This window comes from Vigna umbellata, chromosome 3, assembly GCF_029865625.1.
Source record: "Vigna umbellata cultivar VRB3 chromosome 3, Vumbellata_1.0, whole genome shotgun sequence".
Taxonomy (NCBI): Eukaryota; Viridiplantae; Streptophyta; class Magnoliopsida; order Fabales; family Fabaceae; genus Vigna; species Vigna umbellata.
Window position 1 is genome coordinate 54999272 of NC_142167.1, and position 20317 is coordinate 55019588.

The 20317-nt window shown below is 33.0% G+C and overlaps 1 protein-coding gene across 7 annotated transcripts; it reads right to left on the reverse strand.

Annotated features, from left to right (window-relative positions):
* Positions 1 to 14723: 14723 nt before the first annotated feature.
* On the reverse strand, positions 14724 to 19939 carry LOC124840788 (protein IQ-DOMAIN 29-like). Of its 7 annotated transcripts, XM_047316899.2 has the most exons (7): positions 19662 to 19924; positions 19070 to 19196; positions 18617 to 18907; positions 18085 to 18273; positions 17812 to 17892; positions 16036 to 17035; positions 14724 to 14982 (listed from the first exon to the last, which is right to left on the reverse strand). In XM_047316899.2, exons 2-7 carry the CDS (start codon positions 19166 to 19168, stop codon positions 14951 to 14953), a joined length of 1692 nt encoding a protein of 563 aa, XP_047172855.2. In that variant the 5' UTR covers positions 19169 to 19196; positions 19662 to 19924; the 3' UTR covers positions 14724 to 14950. The 7 variants fall into 7 exon arrangements, with proteins under 7 accessions (XP_047172855.2, XP_087964240.1, XP_047172861.2 ...); XM_088108114.1 differs by lacking the exon at positions 14724 to 14982 and having other exon boundaries at positions 15983 to 17035; positions 19852 to 19939; XM_047316905.2 differs by lacking the exon at positions 14724 to 14982 and having other exon boundaries at positions 15983 to 17035; positions 19781 to 19936.
* Positions 19940 to 20317: the final 378 nt, after the last annotated feature.

The following is a 20317-nucleotide window of genomic DNA, read 5'->3' on the forward strand; positions in this document are numbered from 1 at the left end:
AGAAAGGGTTAAATATGTTTTTAGTCCCTAAACTATTGGCCGTTTTTGGTTTTCGTCCCTGTTTCAAAGTAAGGTACAATTTGGTCCTCATTCTTTTCGAAAACGTTCGTTTTAGTCCTCGAAAACTAAACACTGTTTAAAAATTTGGTCCTCATTTAGCAACAAATGAGGACTAAAACCAAAATTTCGAGGACTAAAACGAACGTTTCGAAAAGAATGAGGACCAAATTGTACCTTACTTTGAAAAAGGGACGAAAACTAGAAACGGCCAATAGTTTAGGGACTAAAAACATATTTAACCCTTTCTTTTATACAAATTGGGGCTAGCTTTTTGGATTACGATTTGAAAATTTAGGGTTTCCGTGCTTGCAAAATTTTCTTGCAATTTGAGATTTGAAATTAGGGTTTTTTATTGTTCTCTAGTTTTGGGAATTTTTGTTCTTGTTATCTGATTTTGTGATTTCTGTTCTTGTTATCGAGTTGGGTTTTTTTTTAAATTTTCATATAAGAGCACGTGATTTTAAAAAAATAAGGGGGTTTTGACATCGGTTCTAGCCTGAACTGCTACATAGGCCCATGTTATTACCTCGATTATTGAATATGAACCATATTTTAATCTAACCATTCATATTTAAAAAAGATAAATCTCTTCCTTTATAAATTTTTTCTCTTATCTTTTATATAAATATCATCATATTCATCTGTAAATTAATTTGTAGTTTTACTATGTTCTTAATAATTTTTAGAAAACTACTCTATGATTTAAAGAAATACGATTTTCGCAAATTAACATACATAAATCATATAGGACATTAACCTTGATCCATAAAAGATCCTGTATTTTTTCATATCTTTGTTTTCCAAACCTTTTTTCTCAATTAATCTTTGTCTTTCTTTTCTCTTCTCACACTTTCTTGATGGTTTATGGTAAAAGATGGTTTATGGTAAAAGAACCTTATCGCTAAAGATAGAATCCTAATCCCTTTTATAACTTTCCATAATCCTAATCCCTTATGGATCAAGTTGATTTTATTTTATCCTTATTTTATTTTTATTATAACTTTCCATAATAATCAATAGGTCTTTATATTTTATTGAATCACATTTAGGTCTATCATAATTGTTAAATGAGTCACATAATAAAATTAATTTGTCTATTAATTCTAACATTATCTCGTTTGACTCATATGATGTTATAACATTATGTGATTTAATACATAAATATAATGCACCCTTACATAAATTAGTTCCATCACACTAATGCAGTGGAAACGACAACGGTTATTTTGGTTTATCCGCACCAGTTCTGCAACCGAGGTATATACAGGCGAAACAAAAAAGGTGTATGATTTTACCTCGGTTCAAAAGCAACCGAGGCAGTAGAGGGTGTTCCTTTTTTTACTTTTTTTTTGCCAAACTTTTGGTCTCGGTTGCTCGTGAACCGAGGCAGTAAAGGAGGTCTTATGCCTCGGTTTGGAGTAGAACCGAGGTAGTAAAGGAGTTTTTTTTTGTTCAGATATCATGCTGCAAAGTTGCTAGTAACATTCCACCTTATAAAAACATTGGAACTAATATTGACTATAGAATAAGATGGTTTATGTGCTGAAATAGTTGCAAAACTGTCAGTGTTTTTAAATAAAATGGTTGGCTTCAAATATTAAGGACAAGCAGAAGCAAAACAATACTACAAGAACACATTCAAATATTAATCACATTTCAAGGCACTAAGAAACTAAAGCTTTGTCATGTTCAACACTTCAAATGACTTCAACTTTTTCAAGCGCATTTGTTGACTCAGAAGGTGTTGCCCGTGACTTTGATTGGCTTTTAGTGGTAGAAGTCAATCCTAACTTCTCTCTTTGCTCCAAGTGTTTTCACCATTGATTGCTTTTGAGACTAACCCTTGCAAAGCAAGCTGATTTCCTCCCCTGATTGCTTTATGTTGTTTCCAGTTAGCTTGTTCAGTAAAAAAGTCACCATAAACGGCTTTAACAATGCCTAACACCATTCAAAAGACTGCATGAAACTCATTCTCACATCCTTATTTTCTTGTGAGAAATTTCATGTAAAATTCAACAAAAGATAGTAATGAGAATTAATAAGAAACTTGATCTTCAAACAAGATTCAAGGATGACAATAAAATAGAGAAACATGAATAAATATATAATACTATTACCTTACTGCTCATAAACATAAGTTCTTCCTTCCTGTGATTCTTCCATGAAACAATCTGCCCTCCATACAAAAGCACCTGAAATAATATACTTCAAACAGTTATGAAATGTTAAGTGAAATTACCACTTCCATATAAGATCAATATTTTCAAACCATGGCTGATTTATTTTAAAACTATATTGATATCGGTCCATCAGTGTTGAATATCATTTTACAATTTACTCAACTGACAAGGATCGTAGCATTGCCTAAACAAGAATATGTACTGATAAATTAAAGATGTTGGCATCAAAATAGACCCTTTAGATCATAGCTACAACAGAAACACAAAAGATGAAACCAACCTCAACTAATGAACCTTTTGGCTTAGTCAATATAATCCTTTGCAATCCATCTCTGTCATGAAATATATTCAATGGCATCTGTGTTGGCTTACTGCAACCAAAACCAGAAACGGACTTCAGTTTCCATCTCTATTCCACCCACTATACACAACGCAAAAAAGACATATTACGCAAAAGATTGATCTCTACAAACCCTTTTGCAACACAAAAAGACCCTTCAGAAAAATGGATGAGATTTTTGGTTTCCAAGGAGAAGAATGATAAGGAATAAAAAAGAAACAAGTACGTATTAAAAAGATTATTCAAATATACAAAATGATTTCCAACTTTTGTTACTGACCTTGCTGATTTGATAATTACAGAGGCCATGACATACTCTATTAGTGGTTTGGAGCAACCTCTGGTACTATGGATTGAGCCGTAGTTCTTCTGACCAATAGTCAGCCATTACATTTATGATTTGCACAATCAACTCAGCTTTTCTTTCCAAGCGGTTTCCTTCATTCTGCCAACTTGATTGCCAATCCTACCATTGATCTCTTGGCTCTACTGCAAGAAAAACCAAAACATTAACTCTATATTCAACCCACAACTCTCTTCCTCCTACACCCTTACACCCTGCACCTCAAACGTTTGCACCACCCGGACCCGAGATTTCCCCATACCCCGTTTCCTGCGACCTAAGAAAGCTCTACCACGCCACCGTCTCCTACGCTGACGCCACCCCCAGAGAGTGGAACCTCGCCACCGGTTAAGGGTGTGTGTCCAATAGGCCAAAATTCTTCTCGCCACTGCCAATCCAGCCCAAACTCAAAACAAAATTCCCCAAACTCAAAACCCTAACTTTCTTAATCCCAACAAAACTCCAAAACGCGTTTCAATCCTTGCGTCATGCATGTCCCGCCGCGCCTCTGCCTCACTTTCGTCGTGCTCCCTTCGCCTCCGCCATTGAGACGCCTACTGGCCGCGAATAATGAACGTTGCATATGAGCCGTCGATTTCGCATCCTCCTCCCTGCAACCAAAATAGAACCAGAAAGAGAAGAGAGAAGAAGAAGAACGATCAATCACGCCGCGCCATCTCCATACCGTCGTCGTGAGGTCGTTGCCTCCGCTCAAGACATAGATCATCCTTGATCCAACGTTGGGTCATCTGTGGTGAAGAGAAATGGCAGAAATCATGAGGCACAGAGGAGAAAAATCGCGAGGCAGAGAGAGACACAGATGAGAGCAATCGCGAGAGTGCGATATTGAAAGAAGAACAGTAACTACTTTAGCCTAAGGGCTACTACCTCGATTATAAGCAAAACCGGTGCTTAAACCAACTAACTGCTTCAGTTACGAAGCAAACCGGTGCATAAACCATTTTAAAAAATTTAAAATTTATATTATATGTCTCGGGTTACAGACAACCGGGGCAATATCCATTGGATTTGGGAACCTAGTGAGGTGACGCAGACTTTTATGCTTTGGTTGGCCTTCTAACTGGGACAGTAATATCTATAGGCATCGGTTCATATAGAACCGAGGCATATAACCACTCAATATTTACAGAAAGGCCACTACGCTTTTATACGCTTCGGTTTCAGTAAAATCGAGACGTATATAGCATGTTAAAAAAACTTTTTTTTACTAGTGTCATTATCCATAATTATAGATATAGAAATAACAAGAGTCATGGCGGTTGCACATAATTCAGACGACATGTTCCCTTCCCTGTACTATTGTATCATCTCTTTCTCTTTAATATGACTTTACAATGTGAAGCTCACAATGAGTTCAAACATAATGTCATTTCACTAACAATAACATAATTCGTTATGTTCATCGTAATTTGCATGCATAAGCGTAGTCGTCTAGCCGCTAAGATGGAGTTGAGTACTCAACAACTTCAGTCAGGTTCTTGTCACACCCCTCGTAAGGATCGACATCTACTTGGATTACCCCAATCGTGTTGGCACCCGCCCTCTCTGCGTCTTCTTCCTGCGGAGCTAGTGCCTAGACTAGCCTTTCTTCTTCAGTCGGACCTTTGTGGGTGGGTTGAATTGGAGTTGTAATGTTATTCACAAACGTTGGCCCCATCTCGGATGACCCCTTAATCGCTTGACGATGACACCGATGATGTGGACATTGACACATCGTTGAGGTACCCGAAGACACGTCGATAGTAGATATTTTATTACCTTGAGTTGAAAGAATGACTAAACGAGTGGCGCAAAAATGAGTGTCTGACCTATGATAGTGAAAATGATGAGACCACCTGGACCCTATTTATAAATCCCCCATGCTACATGGCACCACCACAACCATCGGATCTAACTTCAACTAACAACAAAGGTCAAGGTGACGCTTCGCATTCGATTAGAGTTGATAGCACGCTTAGTGAGGCATCAGAGCCATTCGTCGCGCGCTAACTGTTAGATTTTGAACCCAATTATCACATGTTTGAGACAAATTCTGCAGGTCAATGATCAATAAAATGATAGCATGATGAGTGGACCAACACATTTGTTAGTTCTCAACGTTCGTATCAGCAAACCTTTCTCACTTGTTGACCAAAGTCCAAGTTATGGTTTGGGGAGCTTTTGTATAGTATGAGTATCGATCACTAATACCGACCAAACTACCAAATACCAGTCTTTCTTATAGGGAGTGGGTTTATCAATTTCATCATATTCAACTAATCATCCAAAAAAAGTTAGTAATGAGATTTAAAAGAACTGAGTCGAGGTTAAACTACCTCTAATCAAAGACCCACGGATAAACCTATGAAAACAAGTTAAAGTTATGGTTATTAAAACTTTTACAACGCATTTATAAAAACATTAATTGTTAATCCGTTTGAATAACAAATTAATTTAAGCATCAAAATATCTTTAGTACTTATAATCAATTAGTTAAAATAAACGAACATCATGTAAAAGAGTTGGAACGTGAGAGAGATTGTTTGAATTGCGCCCTTAACTCCATATACCGGAAACAATATATAAACAAATTATTTTAAAAGTAGTTAACAATCATGACAATTTTTTGTATTAAGAGAGACTTGTCGATTGAGAGAAGTTGTATAACAAGACAGTAATTAAAGGAAGTAGAATTACTTTTGACGTTGAAGCTTCCTTAGCTGATTTTGATAAGATTCCAGCATTGCACTCCTCTTAAAGAATCTTTAAACATCATTAATAAATTCTAAGCAATGAAAAATAAAATTGGGATTGAGCAATACATAATGAAACGAATCTGACATTTTTTTTATTGGCAAAGCGAGCATGTATTGAATATATATGTCACAAGGTTTATAGTCTATGCACCCACTATACAAAAATCCAATTATAAGTTTATTTACATTTATAATATATAATTATGTTAAACTTGTATCTACTATGACTATTTTATTAAATGGCAATATAAAATTTGAGGTTTATTTGTGATATCCGATTTCCTGTTAATACATCAGATGAGCAGATGAGATCTTATGTGCTAAAAAACCAAGTCTTGCTATGTTTGCCCTAGCCTTAAAGTTCATACTATATATGAAAGTGACTGGAAGGACAAGGATCTTACTGTTATGTTAACTTTAGAATTACTTTAGCAGCAACGAGCCCACTCTTGAGTGACTATATCCCCCTTCTTGGCAAACATCTTGACCAGGTTCAGAGTAAAACAAAATACCTTCACTACGTGGAATTCTCCATGTCCACATAAAATTTACATTTAATTTGATTAAGATTGAACGTGAAATTCTCCACCCGATATAAATACAACACTTGCTATGCCTTTCTGCATCCAAGACATTTCAGGGATTTTCTGTTGGCTGTCTCTCGGAGTTCCTCTGAACGCTTCATCTACATGATGGCCTTGCTAGTCTAAACTGGTACTCCTTATAGGCCTATGAGAAGTGATGAAGTGTTTGGGGGAACTCTTGGATTCAACTGACACACACCAAAAATATCAGTTCAATTCATTTATTTTCCAAACACGGTTTTTACTTATTTGACTAGTTTCCTAGGGGAATCCCAAAAGAGCGTGTGAATTAGTTAATGACCTTGTACATGAGCACAACACAGGTATTCTTTCTGCAATTGCTAGCTATTATTGCTGCCTTCAACTCATCACTGCATTATGCTTTCTTTGATTCCATTATGTCAGTTAAAGTCTAACGATATTTTCTACTAGGTTATTTTGTACTACTATTATCTGCTGAGTATTAACAATATACTAATATTGGTAGTTTAAATTTTTTTTTAATATATTTTAAAACGTCAAAATCAATGTTCATCAGTATATTTTTAAGACACAGCAACAATATAGAAGAATCCAACACAGAATCCAAATTCTTTCTTGCATTAGTTCTACACATCCATGGAAATGGATCCTTATGATTATCATTTGCAGCCAAAGTTCTTAAGAAAAATAATTGCAGCTGAATTAGTTGTTTATATATATATGTATGTATGTATGAGCATGTACATTTTCCAAAAAAGACTTGACATATTTGTGTCAATGTAATTGTTTGTGTCCATTTCTGAAGCTAGGTCATGGATAATCAGTTTGTTTATGAAGAGTATTACATAAAGAACTTTGGAGGGTACATGCCTTTTTTAATTAGAAACAGCTATCCATGTGAAGTAGATATAAAAAATACAGTAACAAGAAGTATGGTTTTGAAAAGTATAGATGCATAACAAGATTTTAAATTGGGTCTAGTTACAACTTCATCGTCATTTTTCATAATATGAGATAGACAGCTACAACTACAATCACAGTGATCCTAAAACCTTACTGTTGCTTTATGTGTTTCTTTTTTTCAGTTTCATGAGTGTAAGAGGTTTCCAATCGTATAAAAAACAAGACATCAAATATGTTCTGAAGTTAATTAAGACTATAGTGTTCCAACAAATATACAATACATGTTGTCTTGAGAGTCTTCAGAAATTAGGTCTTTTCTTTCAGATATCATTACGTTAATAGACCAATCAAGATAGGAGAAAGAAAAGCCCTTTAACTTATTAGTGAACCATCACCATACTCTAAATTCAATGAGATCAAATACATGTTTTATCATTTGGTACCTATTTTTAAACAATGATATTGATATTCTGTGTAAGTGTAGCTTTAAGTGTTGATTTAGCCCTTTGTTGAGTGTCTCCATTTATTGTCATAACGGAGGTTCTGAAAAAACAAGCTGCAATTGCCATTTCAGGGATGTGATGTGCAATGAAACCAGAACAGATTATAGTTGGGGTGGTTAAAACACAGCTTTAAACGTTGCAGCAAATGCATGGAAGAAGAAAGAAGAACAACCACAGACAGCGCTAATGACCTAGGTGGAAAGGAGTTGCAAATTTGATTGTTATAAATATGAGAAGCACGTTGTATGAAAGAGTTATAAAAACTACTTGTTTGATTTATAAATAAATTGAGAATCATAAACATGTTCATTGTACTAACTGAAGAAATTGAAGTAATAATAATGATTGATGAAACAGAAAATATCCTTCAACCTCATAAAAACCCTAAAGATAAGAAAACAAAATATTTATTCATATTAGAAAGTGGGTTATGAGCCTAACTCAATCTCACAAAACCGGCTTGTAAGGTGAGGTTTGCACCTCACTTATATATTATAATTTGGTTTTATATTTAGTCGATCTGAGACTTCCAATACACCCCCTTCACGCCGATGTATAAACATTTCTGAGCGTGATATAGTAGAAATTAATGGATGGTCTGATAGCGGCCCGACAACGAGTGGAAACAGAAATGCCCACTTAGAACTCGATAAGATATGTTATAACCATGACTCTGATACCATATTAGAAAGTGGGTTATGAGTCTAACTCAACCCCACAAAATCGGCTTGTAAAGTGAGGTTTGCACCTCACTTATATATTATAATTTGGTCTTATCTCTAGTTGATGTGAGACTTCCAATAATTCAATCTTATAAAAAAATCTTGAAAATACTTTATAAAAGGGGAAATGATCATAAAGGATAAAAATTAATATTTTTTTAGAACAAGAATTTAAATTTATAATGCTAGTTGAATTGAAGGCAAAGTGCAAATATAATTCTTAATTTATTAAATTTATATCTTTGTTACCTTTTTTTTAATTGGTAATATGCCGAGGACAAATGTCACAGATTATTCACCAATTTATGAAATCGTTAAGTAATCGTACTCTCGAACAATTACAAAAGGTAGAGTTTAATTTTTTGAACAAATGTAAGGGAAAAGTTGGCGGAAAACAATCTTAATTGAATTGAATTGTATATAATTAATTAATTAATTTTATGTAGGTAGATAATGTTTTTATCAGTAAAAATAAATATATTGAATAGGGACAAAAACATTAAAACTTAGTACATTGTGCCCACTCAACAAAGGCATTCCCAATTAGAAAAGGCATAAAATAATGTATGGACATATTTTGTTTCCGCAAGTTTCTTCACAAGCATTACAGTTACCTTCACTACTAATTGAAGCTTCTCTCAAAACTTTGTTCCATTGGCATAAATGGGATTCTTGCTCAAGACATGCATAGGTAAATTTCATTCAACATCCTTGACCTTCAATAATCCTTAAAGCAATGCCTTTCGCCTAACAAACCAAAACCATAACATGCCGCCACTAAAAAAAATGTTTTTTAGTGGGTTATTTTGTAAAGATTATTAAAACTTCTCACAAATTAGCATGATTTATAATTATATTGTTGAGTGGTTAAAAAATAATAACAGTGAGGGTTTTAATTTTTTTAAGATATTTATAACTTACAAAAATTAAAATGCATTTTTCACCTTAGGAGGGTGGAGGCTGAAAATAATAAAAAGGAAAAGGAGAACGTTTCCTTGGTACCTAAGATCTCATCACACATGTGCATGATCAATGAGAATGAAGGAGAAAGTTGTTATAAAATTGGAGGAGCAAGTAATGTCTCCTTGGTGACAAAAGGAGCTTGACGATCCTCGTTCGTCAAAGGCATCACAGATACCTCGCTCCCTAAACAGTGAAAAGCCCTTACCTTCGACTGCTATGACGGGAGCACCGACCCTAATGAGCATATTGTCGTGTATATCACCCAACTCAGTCTCTACTTGACTGATGATGTTATTATGTCTAAGGTCTTTCCCGTAATCTTGAAAGGACCTTCTCTAGAATGGTTCACTCTCCATCCTCTTACTCCATTGATTGTTTTGATACTTTGACATCCTTTTTCACAATACAATTCACCACCAGCCAGCACTACCTTCTCACTTCTCTAGCCTTCCTCAATGTCAAGCAAGAGAAAGGAGAATCTCTGTAAACCTTTATTAATAGGTTCAACAAGGTTGCCTTGAACATTAGGAACTTGAACCCCGAAGTAGTTACGCACTACATGATCATGGAATTAAGGTCGATACCCTTTTGCAGACGATCTGTGCATGACGCCACCGACAAGAGTGGATGAGCTAATCCAAGTTGGTGACCTCAAGCAGTTTATGAAGAGCGACGATGAGGGAGGTTCGCATTCTAGCTACTGAAAATTCGATGGCTAAAGAGAAGAACGAAGGGATAGAGAAAAGGAAGAGAAGAAAACAGAACCAGTCTAGCTCGAAGAGAGACGCTCTGATTTTGGACCCCGTTAATGGTTACAATCAATATTATATCTGGAGGTTTCTTTTGAGGGGGATCTTCATTTTCAACCAAGAAGAGACATTTGAAGACAATAATACAAATTTTATGTACTCAATAGGCCCAAGTTATATATTTGCACCTCCATGACTAAAAAATTATTTTTTATTAAAATTGTCTAACTGACACTAAAACAATAATATAAAATATAACTTATAACTTGTCTATTATACTTCAGTTTCGACGATAACGAAACATATAAAAAGGTACAATATCATTTTTATAATTTTCATGAACATATAAATCTCGATTAAGAAAAATTGAGATCATATTCTCCATTTAATTTTGATTAATAAACAACCAAAACCTAAAGATGGACCATATAAGTATAAGTTTAAACTTTTCAACTCAGAATAGGGATATATGGCTTTGATTCTCCTCATAATTGATGTCATAGGATTTGAAATTTCCCCTGCAAAGAGATGTCAGTTTTTTATATTCTAAACAAGTATATGACTTCTGTTCTTTGCAGAATCGCTATCATATGGTCCTGACTTTGCACCCTCTAAATTGAAGTTTACGTGGTTCAGATTGTGAAGTGTTCCTATGGTCTCGATTGTTCAAAAAACCAGTGTTAGAGACTCATTTATCAATTAAAATGCATTCATAAAATGATATATTTTATCTAATTATGGATTGTCATGAATATTGATATTTGTGATTAAAAAATAAATATCTTAGGATATTTTTAATTAATAAATAGATTATAAAAATTCATTTATATTAAAAATTTAAATAAATTATGAGTATCAATTTAGTCTTTTGAACTGTAGTTAATTTGTCTAAAATTAATTTTTGAATTGAAACAAATTTGAGTAGGTTTTATACATTAAATAAAAAAACTGTACAAATTAACTACTAAATTATTTTTTAGCTAAATTCATGTCAACATAAATCACACACCTTCAAATCACAAAATTGATTTCATTAAAACACACACTTCGTGATTGAATCAAGCAAAACTTCATCACCAATATTACACGATTTAAGTAATCGATCAATGCTATAGCTTTATGCTAAAAAGAGTTTGAAATTGAAACAACTTTAGATTACTTAAACATTTGATCAAAATTTTCTATTGGAATTACTTACTTTCAGAATAAAAGCACTAAAAGTCAGTTTTAATTAAAATAAAAACACATACACACTAATTTTGGAACGGAAAGTCGCTATCCAAAAATATATACTTGTTCGATGTTAATGTAAGTTTCAAATAGAATTTTTTTTTTAGCACTGTTCATTGTGGTTTTAGAGAATTAGCATTATTTTTCTGTTTTCCTTTACCCATTCTCCTCGGTTTTGTTCCTTGCTTTCAGGAATTTATGCGATGCCATGGACCATTAAGATTTTGTCAAGCACAGTCTAATATTTCAACAACAAATTTCACCAAGTTGAGTTCAAAGAAATTTGATCTGAATACCCTCAAATATGATTTCCATAGTTCATATTATCAAATAAGTGTAAGGGATATGCTCTAATCTGATTATCATGATAGACTTTAAATTTAATTTAATTTTACAAAATCAATTTATAAAATAAAATTTGAAGTAAGACTTTCAAATTATATTATCATGTATTCTCCTTGAAATGGACAATAAAGAAAGCAGGGTTTATACTTTTATTAGAGCTGCATGGACTTGTGGAATATTTGATGCATGAGAGGGTTTGAGAGCTTTCGGCTCGCCACGTCACATTAGAGTATTCTCCATTCTTCATCTAACCCTACACACTGACCAGGTTCAACATGGTCCTCTTATACTACATCCTAACCTCCTTCATGTGAAGGAATATTCAATTTTTTCCATCAATGTTGAATTCATCTCTCTGCTGTCAAACACAAAACTATTCAATCATCAAAATGTGGAAACTCAACTATCATCAAGAGATCCTCTCATCACTTCATTCTATTCAGAATCAAATTGTCAACTCTATGTTGGTACAAACATTCATAAATTTATTATTTTATTCAGAGTTTAATAATATTAATTTTTAATGTATAAATTAGACTCAATTGTCATTATTATCATTGCATCTCTCTAGTGACCATCTTTCAAAAACATCCATTAACTATAAAAAACTTAATTAAAAGTAATATTATGGTATTTTAAATATAAATTATACCCGATTTATTAGTACCAAATTTTTCTATAATTTTTCTTAAAAAGTCTCAAAACACATAAATATCGTATGAGAGTGGTGTATGAATGTCTTTCTTCTCCTATTTTGGGTATCTAGAAATTTTAGCTTTCACTCCATTTTACAACAAAAACAAACAAAGATATACCAATCCTCGAACCGGGGGTTAACTTCTGTTTTACTCAAATTCTTAAGTTCGATTTGACATATTGCAGAAAAATATTTATCACTAAATGTTTTATCATACTTCCTATTTTATAATCGTATTTTTTCTAAATTTTCCTAAACAGATAGTTCTAAATGTCTGAATTTGAACACGTAATTATTTTATTTATATTAACATGAATAATTTAATTCCCATTAAACATGTAGATAAGAAATACATCTGTCATTTTCTATTTTTATAATAAAAACAAAACTTCATTTAACGAACAAAACTTTTACGATAAAATTTTCATGTAATGTAATGTAATGGGTGGAAATAGATAACATTGAAGGTATAAAATTGAGGAAAATTATAATAGAAAAGATGAACATAAATAGATGGATGTAATGAATATGGAAGAAATATATTACAAGACAAAACATTTCATTGATACTTAAATGGATATTTTACGAATAAGTATTCCTAATTTTATAAAGCTCATTACTTTCTATTTATATATTGTATGAATGACACGAACAATTTGAAACTAAAAACTTTCATATCTCTCATTCATGTCAATCAATGTTGTTTAATGTGTCAGTTTTTATTTAATCCACAACGCTTTATAACCTTTCATCAATTCATTTTGTCCTATAATTGTTTCATCGATTACAAATTTCACTTCCTTCCAGCACATTATCTTTTCAAGTCTTTTTAATTTTCATGTTATATACTCCAAAGACAATATGATTTACTAAAGAAAGGTTTACCGGAAGACATTTGAGTTCAATTACATAAAAGATTAACCTCACTTTTTACTCAAAATTTTAAAATAATAAATTAATGAATTTTTATCTTTATACAGTATTTTATTTTTTCATTTTTATCCAATATAATTCATACTTGAATTTTTGACAATATTACTCAAATATAGTGTCATTTTATTAAAAAAATAAGTTCACAGAGGAGTAGCATTAATTTAATCATATTTGAAGAGGTGATTAATTTTTTCAAGTTTTTAGTTAGAAAGTGTTTCCTTAGTGATGAGGCAGGGCAAATGCAACATAAACATGGACCAAATTATTCCCTGGCATCTTCTGCAAGTGGTCAAGTAAAGCAATGTGTTGAGATATCATGATCAGTGAATAATGTGAAAAAGGAATGAGAGAAATTCCAATATACTTGTCCCTTCACAGCAAAATCCGACTAGGTTCGTACTCAGTTTATTTTTATATATATTATCATCTTTCTTCATCTTTGCAGTCTAATCTCTCAGCTGCATGTCTTATACTTATTCAACTTGGGATTTTTAACCTTCGCTTCTCATATTAAAACTTATAGTTTACTTCAAGCAAATCATGGAAGTAAATTTAAAAAAGTGTTTTAAAATAATAAAAAACAAAAAAAAAAGACTAAAATGAGTAAACATAGCTTCTCGTAAAAGTAATTACTTCTTTAAAATCGTATAATTTTTTAGTGTAAGGGTGTATTCGGCTCGGTTTATTTTAAACTTGAAGGATATGTAGTGACCACTGATTTGATGAAATTTTAAATGATTTTGGTAGCTATCACATTAATGTGGTGAATAAGAGACATCACTGACCAAGAAAAAATAAAACCTCTCCTGAAAAGGTGCTCTTTTATAAGGAATAAAAACACACTTATAATCAACAATTAAAAATTTTGATAAAATTAAATGTCTGGATAAAACGTGAAGATAATTATAATATCAATAATTAATTTTCCAAAGACTGCTTGTTTTTAGTTTTCTTTCAAGGGCGTCTATTTCATTTTACAGTCAGTCCAAAATATCGCCATTAAGAAATCAAGAATAAAAAATGTTAATATAAACCTCAAAATCGAAATTTCACTAATTTATTCAATCATTATCTTTTAAGAGAAATAGTTGCATCAAAATTGCATCTCGTCAACTTTTTTCTATTTTATTTGTCAGCGGATGCCACTAACTTCCCATCAAAATACGTCTAAATCTAAAGTTTAAAAAAAAAAAACACACTTTCATTTTAGCATTTTCTTGAGAATTATTTTTAACTAAAAAATTGTGTTTGAACAACTACGCTGGTTTTTGGGAAAAATCAAGGAATTCACTTTTAAGCCTGATGCATTCCACAGCAGATTTTTCGGACTGCACATAATTTAATTCCGGAGTTTGATCTGAAAAGGCTTGTTAACTTGAAAATGAAACTTTGAACCAACTTGTTTAGCAATAGACATTATAAAAGTAAGAACATAAGCTTAAATCCGTAAATATATATATACCCACCAAAGTACTCCTGTCCTATTAAAAGAAATTTGATATCATACGCTGAGCACAATATCCCTTTCTGTATCCATGACCATTAAATAGAAATGAAAATCAAAAGTAAATAAATGTTGTAATGTAAGTCTCCATGTTTTTTACTGTTAAGTTTTTACCTCCTTCAAGCATCCTTGCCTTGAAAAATAAGGTAGAATCAATCACCTTCTCCACTGAGGTTGGATCAACTTCTCTGAAATTGATAATGTTCCAAAGAACACAGTGATTAAGGTACAAGGAAAAGGCCTAAATAACAAATCAGAGTGCACTTATAACATTTTTAGGGGATTCTTTATACCTATTAAATTAATTCCTGTTTGTTTTGTAGAAATGTTGAGGTTTTCATGAAAATGTGACACAAATTACCAAAATCATGATTGAGACCTGTAAATCTATTTTAATTGTAACTTCTACTTCAAACCTCAGATTGAGCTAATTGTGGTGTTTATAGAAAGTTTAGAAAAAAAAAACCTGAAACATATTATGCAGACATCCAAGGCTGCTTCCCGTTTTAGGAACATGAAAAGTTATATGCATGAGGATGATGGCTGACAAAATTTGACAAATCCAATCTGTATCCTAAAATTTCAGGTCTCACACACTCTAGACCTCTAACTTGGTACCCCAGAAATCCTTCTCATTGCTAGAATCTCCAAGGAGAAATTTTATTAAGGAGATTTGATTCCTTCTACAAGGAAAATGTTATTGACCTCTCTTAATAAATCAAGAACAACTTTCCCAGCAAAAATTTCACTGTTATTGACCTAACTCTTGTGTTGGTGCTTGAAAGAGAAGAGAAAAATATCAACAAATCATTCGTTAATATGAATCCTTTAATCACTTAGTTTCAATTATGAAATTCTGTCACAAGTTGACAAATGACATAAAAGGCTTCGTTGATACTTGACAGTAGGTACCCTTTCTTAGTAAAAAAGAAAGAAAAACTATGGCTTTCAAACAAGCAAGCTACTTAGGCTTTAGTAGTCTAGCAATAGTCTTGTAGTAGTAAGTCTTTCATAACATAGGCAAAACTTTTGCTCACCAAATATCTACAAGCAAATAATTTATGTATTTATGAACATGGATACTTATTATGTCTATTCATGTCACTGTATTGTATTAATGTACTCCAAAAATGTCTATCATAATCTATTTCTTTTTTGTTGTCGGTGGGAAGGAGACACAAAACCAGAGCTTCACTCAATCAATTAGTTAATAAATGCAAAGGACAGTCTTAAATGCTTACCAGTTCCATCTCTTGAAGATGACAGAGATCTATCAGACTTTATCACTCCTCTGCCACTCACGGCCATCAGCCTTTCAGCTCTCGGCGAAAATGAACCCGACCTTCCATTGAGTGAGGATGAAAGTGAATGCCGCCTGGTTGTACTGCTTTTTTCTACCAAATCAGTAGCAAATCTTGGGGAGTTTTGTCCTCTTAGCTTGGCCTTTGCAGATTCGGTAGGAGCCATATAACTGGGCAGCCTTGGAGTGACAGGAGTGGCATATACCTCACCATCTTGATCATTAAAGTTTGCAGGTAGTGAAGCTCTTCTCTGGCAATTGTTACTGATACAATTATCATCACCACCATTCTGATCCTCACCAACTCCTTGATTTTTTTCATTTTCACCCTTCTTCACACTAGTCCTTGAAACAGCAATAGGATCATTATGTGGCTCATTACAATTCTCATCTTTTGCTGGCTGTGCATGACCCTTCCCAGGATCAGACTCTTCTGACTTTGCCACCGTCAAATCTTCCATTTTCTCTGAAGAGGCATTTGGGACCTGCTCTAAAACATCAGTGACAGTGTGATCCAAAATCTTTCTACTGCTGCTTTTTCTTTTTTCATTAACAACCTCAGATCCATTTGAAACATTATGTGCATGTTTTTTCTCAAGACTACTTTTTTCAGTTTCTTTTTGTGGGTGTTCTTGAGCTGAAGGCAATGGATGGCTTGAATCCTTTTTTGGACGCTGTTTAGATCTGTTAGCTAAAACAGAGCTATTGTCACCTTTCACGGCAGCAGATTTTCTAGTAGTTCTTTTAACTTGTCCCCTTTGAACTGTCTGGGAACTGCCATTTTTCTCATCAGACAGCGAGTCAGATTTATTTTTCAATACAGGAAGAGGTGCCCAAAAGTGTGACTGTGTCCAATATTCAAGCCACTTCCAACCAAAGTTAGGTTCTCCTGGATCACTGGTGAGTGATAGAGGAGCTGCATATGGGGATGAAGCCAGAAGCTAAAATGGATAACATAGGGAATGAGATTTAATTCAAACCAAAATAATATTATGGGAATAACATAGTTTCAGAACAATATGAATTAAAAGGTAACAATAAAAAGAACATCATTAGTTCAGCACCTTTGTTATACCATTCATATTCAAAAATCATTAACTTGTGTGTAAAGTAAAAATGGTAATTGACCTAAAAAACATTGTTAAATCAACATCCAATGAACAATCATGAAATTTATTACAAGTTCAGTGCCCAAAACTAACTCACTAGTGTATCCCATTTAACACTAATAATTACTAGAAGTACCATTGAACACTAATGTCATGCTCCACAATGCATATAGCACAAAGACAAGCAGTTTGGGGAAAAAAGCTTGAATATTCCAAGATGAATAAACTTCAATATTAGTATACTGTGAATAAATGGATAAATTTGGTATGGAACAAGATCGCTAACCTAGAACCATAACCAAAACATGTTAAAAACTTTAATCTCATGGCATATAGAACTACAGAGAAGTTTATGAGCCCAAAAGTTGAGACAAATTTATTATTCTCTTAAAGACAATAGCCTTAAAAACAACTCCACCTTAGGAGAAAGTGAAAAGCACCAAGCTCACAAAAAAATCAGGGAAGAAGTCTTCATCATGGACACAAACATTATTATATGAATAATATCCAGTAGTTTTAGTTAACTGAAATAAATAATCTCAGATATTTGTAAAGAGTAAAAAAAAAACTATTTATCCCCTACATGAGCATTAAATATCAAGTTTTACCTTGCAAACAAAGACATTTTCTGACACCTTCTCTTCCCGTGTTGATGAAACTACCAAAATAGAATTTGAACAATGAGTATCCTGACAAAAACATGTTGAATAAGGAGTCAGTGAATAGAAAGGCAGGGAGAATGCAACCGAAGACATTCACCAGATGAAATGAAATCTTAAAGTCACTAGAAGATGCCAACTGTATAGTAGAAAAAACCTTTGGATACTAAATTAATGAGAAAATTTCGCACTGAATTAATGAATTAGTTAAAGCACCTTTACCTTACAAATCTTCTGGACAGCATGGCCAATATCAGAACGTCTAACATTGTAACCACGAGCCAATGCTTGAAATTTAACTATTCCCTTCACACAGTATAAAGCAGAAACAGCTTGTCTTCTAACCAAGTGACCACGAATGAGAGCTTGTAGTTGTACGGCACCTTTGAGTGTTTGAAATGTTCGACGAGCCTTCAATGAAAATGCAAGAATCACTTTTTACATTCAGTAACATATATAGAACCTTTCCAATGAAGACTCGATGCTTACGAAACTTGCACACAATCATTTACAAATTAAGAATCAATGAGTACGGCAAGTCTTGATCAAATGTATCATAACACGAGAATTTCAAATAAGAATGCAACATAAAATGCAGTACAGAAGGGACAATTGCTATAAATGAAATACAGTACATTTCCCTTTTCTCTATAGCTGAAAATTTCAAATATTAAAAGTGAAATAAATGTGGTTGCATTAATATCTGTAAATATTTCTAAGGCATTTATATGTATAACTGCAAGAGGGTGATCACCAGATAGCTTCTACAAGCGGCCTGAACTTTTATAGCTGCTTCTGTAAGCTGATGTTTCTCAGGATCCTCTTGAGTTTCAAAATTAGCAACATCCTTCACCTTGGCCTCTTCATCTCCAGTTGAAAGAACATTGTTATCATGCGAAGATCTACTTACTACCTCCTTTTCTGAAATCACTCCTTTGGTATCATTAGCTCCAGATATCGGCGGGGATATCAGCAGAGAATTGACAGGTGAATCAGACACAGGCACCTCAGAAGACAACACCACATCCTTATTACTTGAAGGTTTCTTAACACACAAAATGGAAAAAACAATTACAACACACGTATTTCAAAAGTTCAAGCACTCACAAACACAGATCACAGAAAACAACAATCAGACTTTCTCCCTCCGTAGTTTCTTTTATAACAAATCATAAACACCAACTCATGTCAACCACAACATACTTACAAAAATATCATTCTTCTTCGATGAAGTAGACTTTGCCGACGATTTCTTCCCCAAGAGTAAGTTCTTGAACCATTTGCCAGGACTTCTTCCTTTCCCCATTTCAACCGCAGAACTCAAGCATCAAAATCTGCAAGATTCAACTAGATGTCAAACTAAATTAAAGTCACCATCCATAAATTTAAAATTTAAAGCTAAAGACACTAATACCGTAACGTAAATGCATTTTACAAGTACAACTAATAATGGAACTATGAGTGAGCAATTATGAACCGAGAAAACTCCGTAGAGTAATTGAAAAATCCAAAACCAAACCGTGAACTCTATTTACAAAAAAGGACAATAACTCTAACTCGAAGTCAAAACTAACAACAGTTGCAATTAATTCTGCACAACACCAACCAAGAGTCAATTTATGTCTTTCCTTTAAAATAGCATTAAGATCAGCAAACCCAACCCAAAAATAACAAAAAGCAATAAATTTTAATCTTAAAATAGAAAACCAAACCCAATGAAGCCAAGGTGGAACACAATGCAGCAGATTCAGATCAACAATCCACAAAAGCAAGGATAAGAGAAAGAGGGTCAAACCCACAAATAGAAAAAGAAGGAGCAGAACCCTAAACCTCCAATGGTGAAGAAATGAAAGAGAACAAGTGAGAAAATTGGTGAAAAGTTTTATGAAGAAGAATGATTTGGGAAGGAAGAACAGACTTGCTATGGCTGAAGTTGAGGTATGGATCAAAGTTGCCGTTTTTGGTTACAGGGAAGGGAACAGTAAGAACCTGAAGGGACATGAAAGGAAGAGAAAGTATGACTGAAGCTGAAAAGCAAAAACGTCACAGATTCCTCCTACGAGGTTTCAATTTTGAAAAAAAAAAAAATAGAACCACCTCGTATATTTTTTTTCTTTTTCTTCTTATAAGAATTTGTCAGAAAATAAAAAAGATGGAAAAAAACTATATTGTAATTAAAATGAGATTTTTTTTTTAAAACATAAATATGTACGTATTCTAACACAATATTTTACTAAGTGAATTTAAAACATTTTAATTTAAATTAAAACTAAATGATAGATTAAAAGAATAAGTTAAACTGTTCAGTTGATAGTTAAATCCTTAAAAATATTAAATACATATTAGAGTATATTTTAATTTTGAAGATAATATGAATTAATACATTCTTCTTTTATAGTTGTTTCCTTTTTATTAAATTTTAGTATATTTAGACAAATATTTTTATAAAAAGGCT

What these genes read in the sequence shown, in the direction of transcription:
- LOC124840788 (XM_088108114.1), bottom strand. Translation starts at nt 19,168, where the DNA reads ATGGGGAAAGGAAGAAGTCCTGGCAAATGGTTCAAGAACTTACTCTTG. An exon ending in CGAAGAAGAATGATATTTTT is followed by an intron (nt 18,908 to 19,069) that starts GTAAGTATGTTG and finishes TTGTGTGTTAAG; the next exon opens with AAACCTTCAAGTAATAAGGA. An exon ending in CTGTCCAGAAGATTTGTAAG is followed by an intron (nt 17,893 to 18,084) that starts GTAAAGGTGCTT and finishes TGTTTTTGTCAG; the next exon opens with GATACTCATTGTTCAAATTC.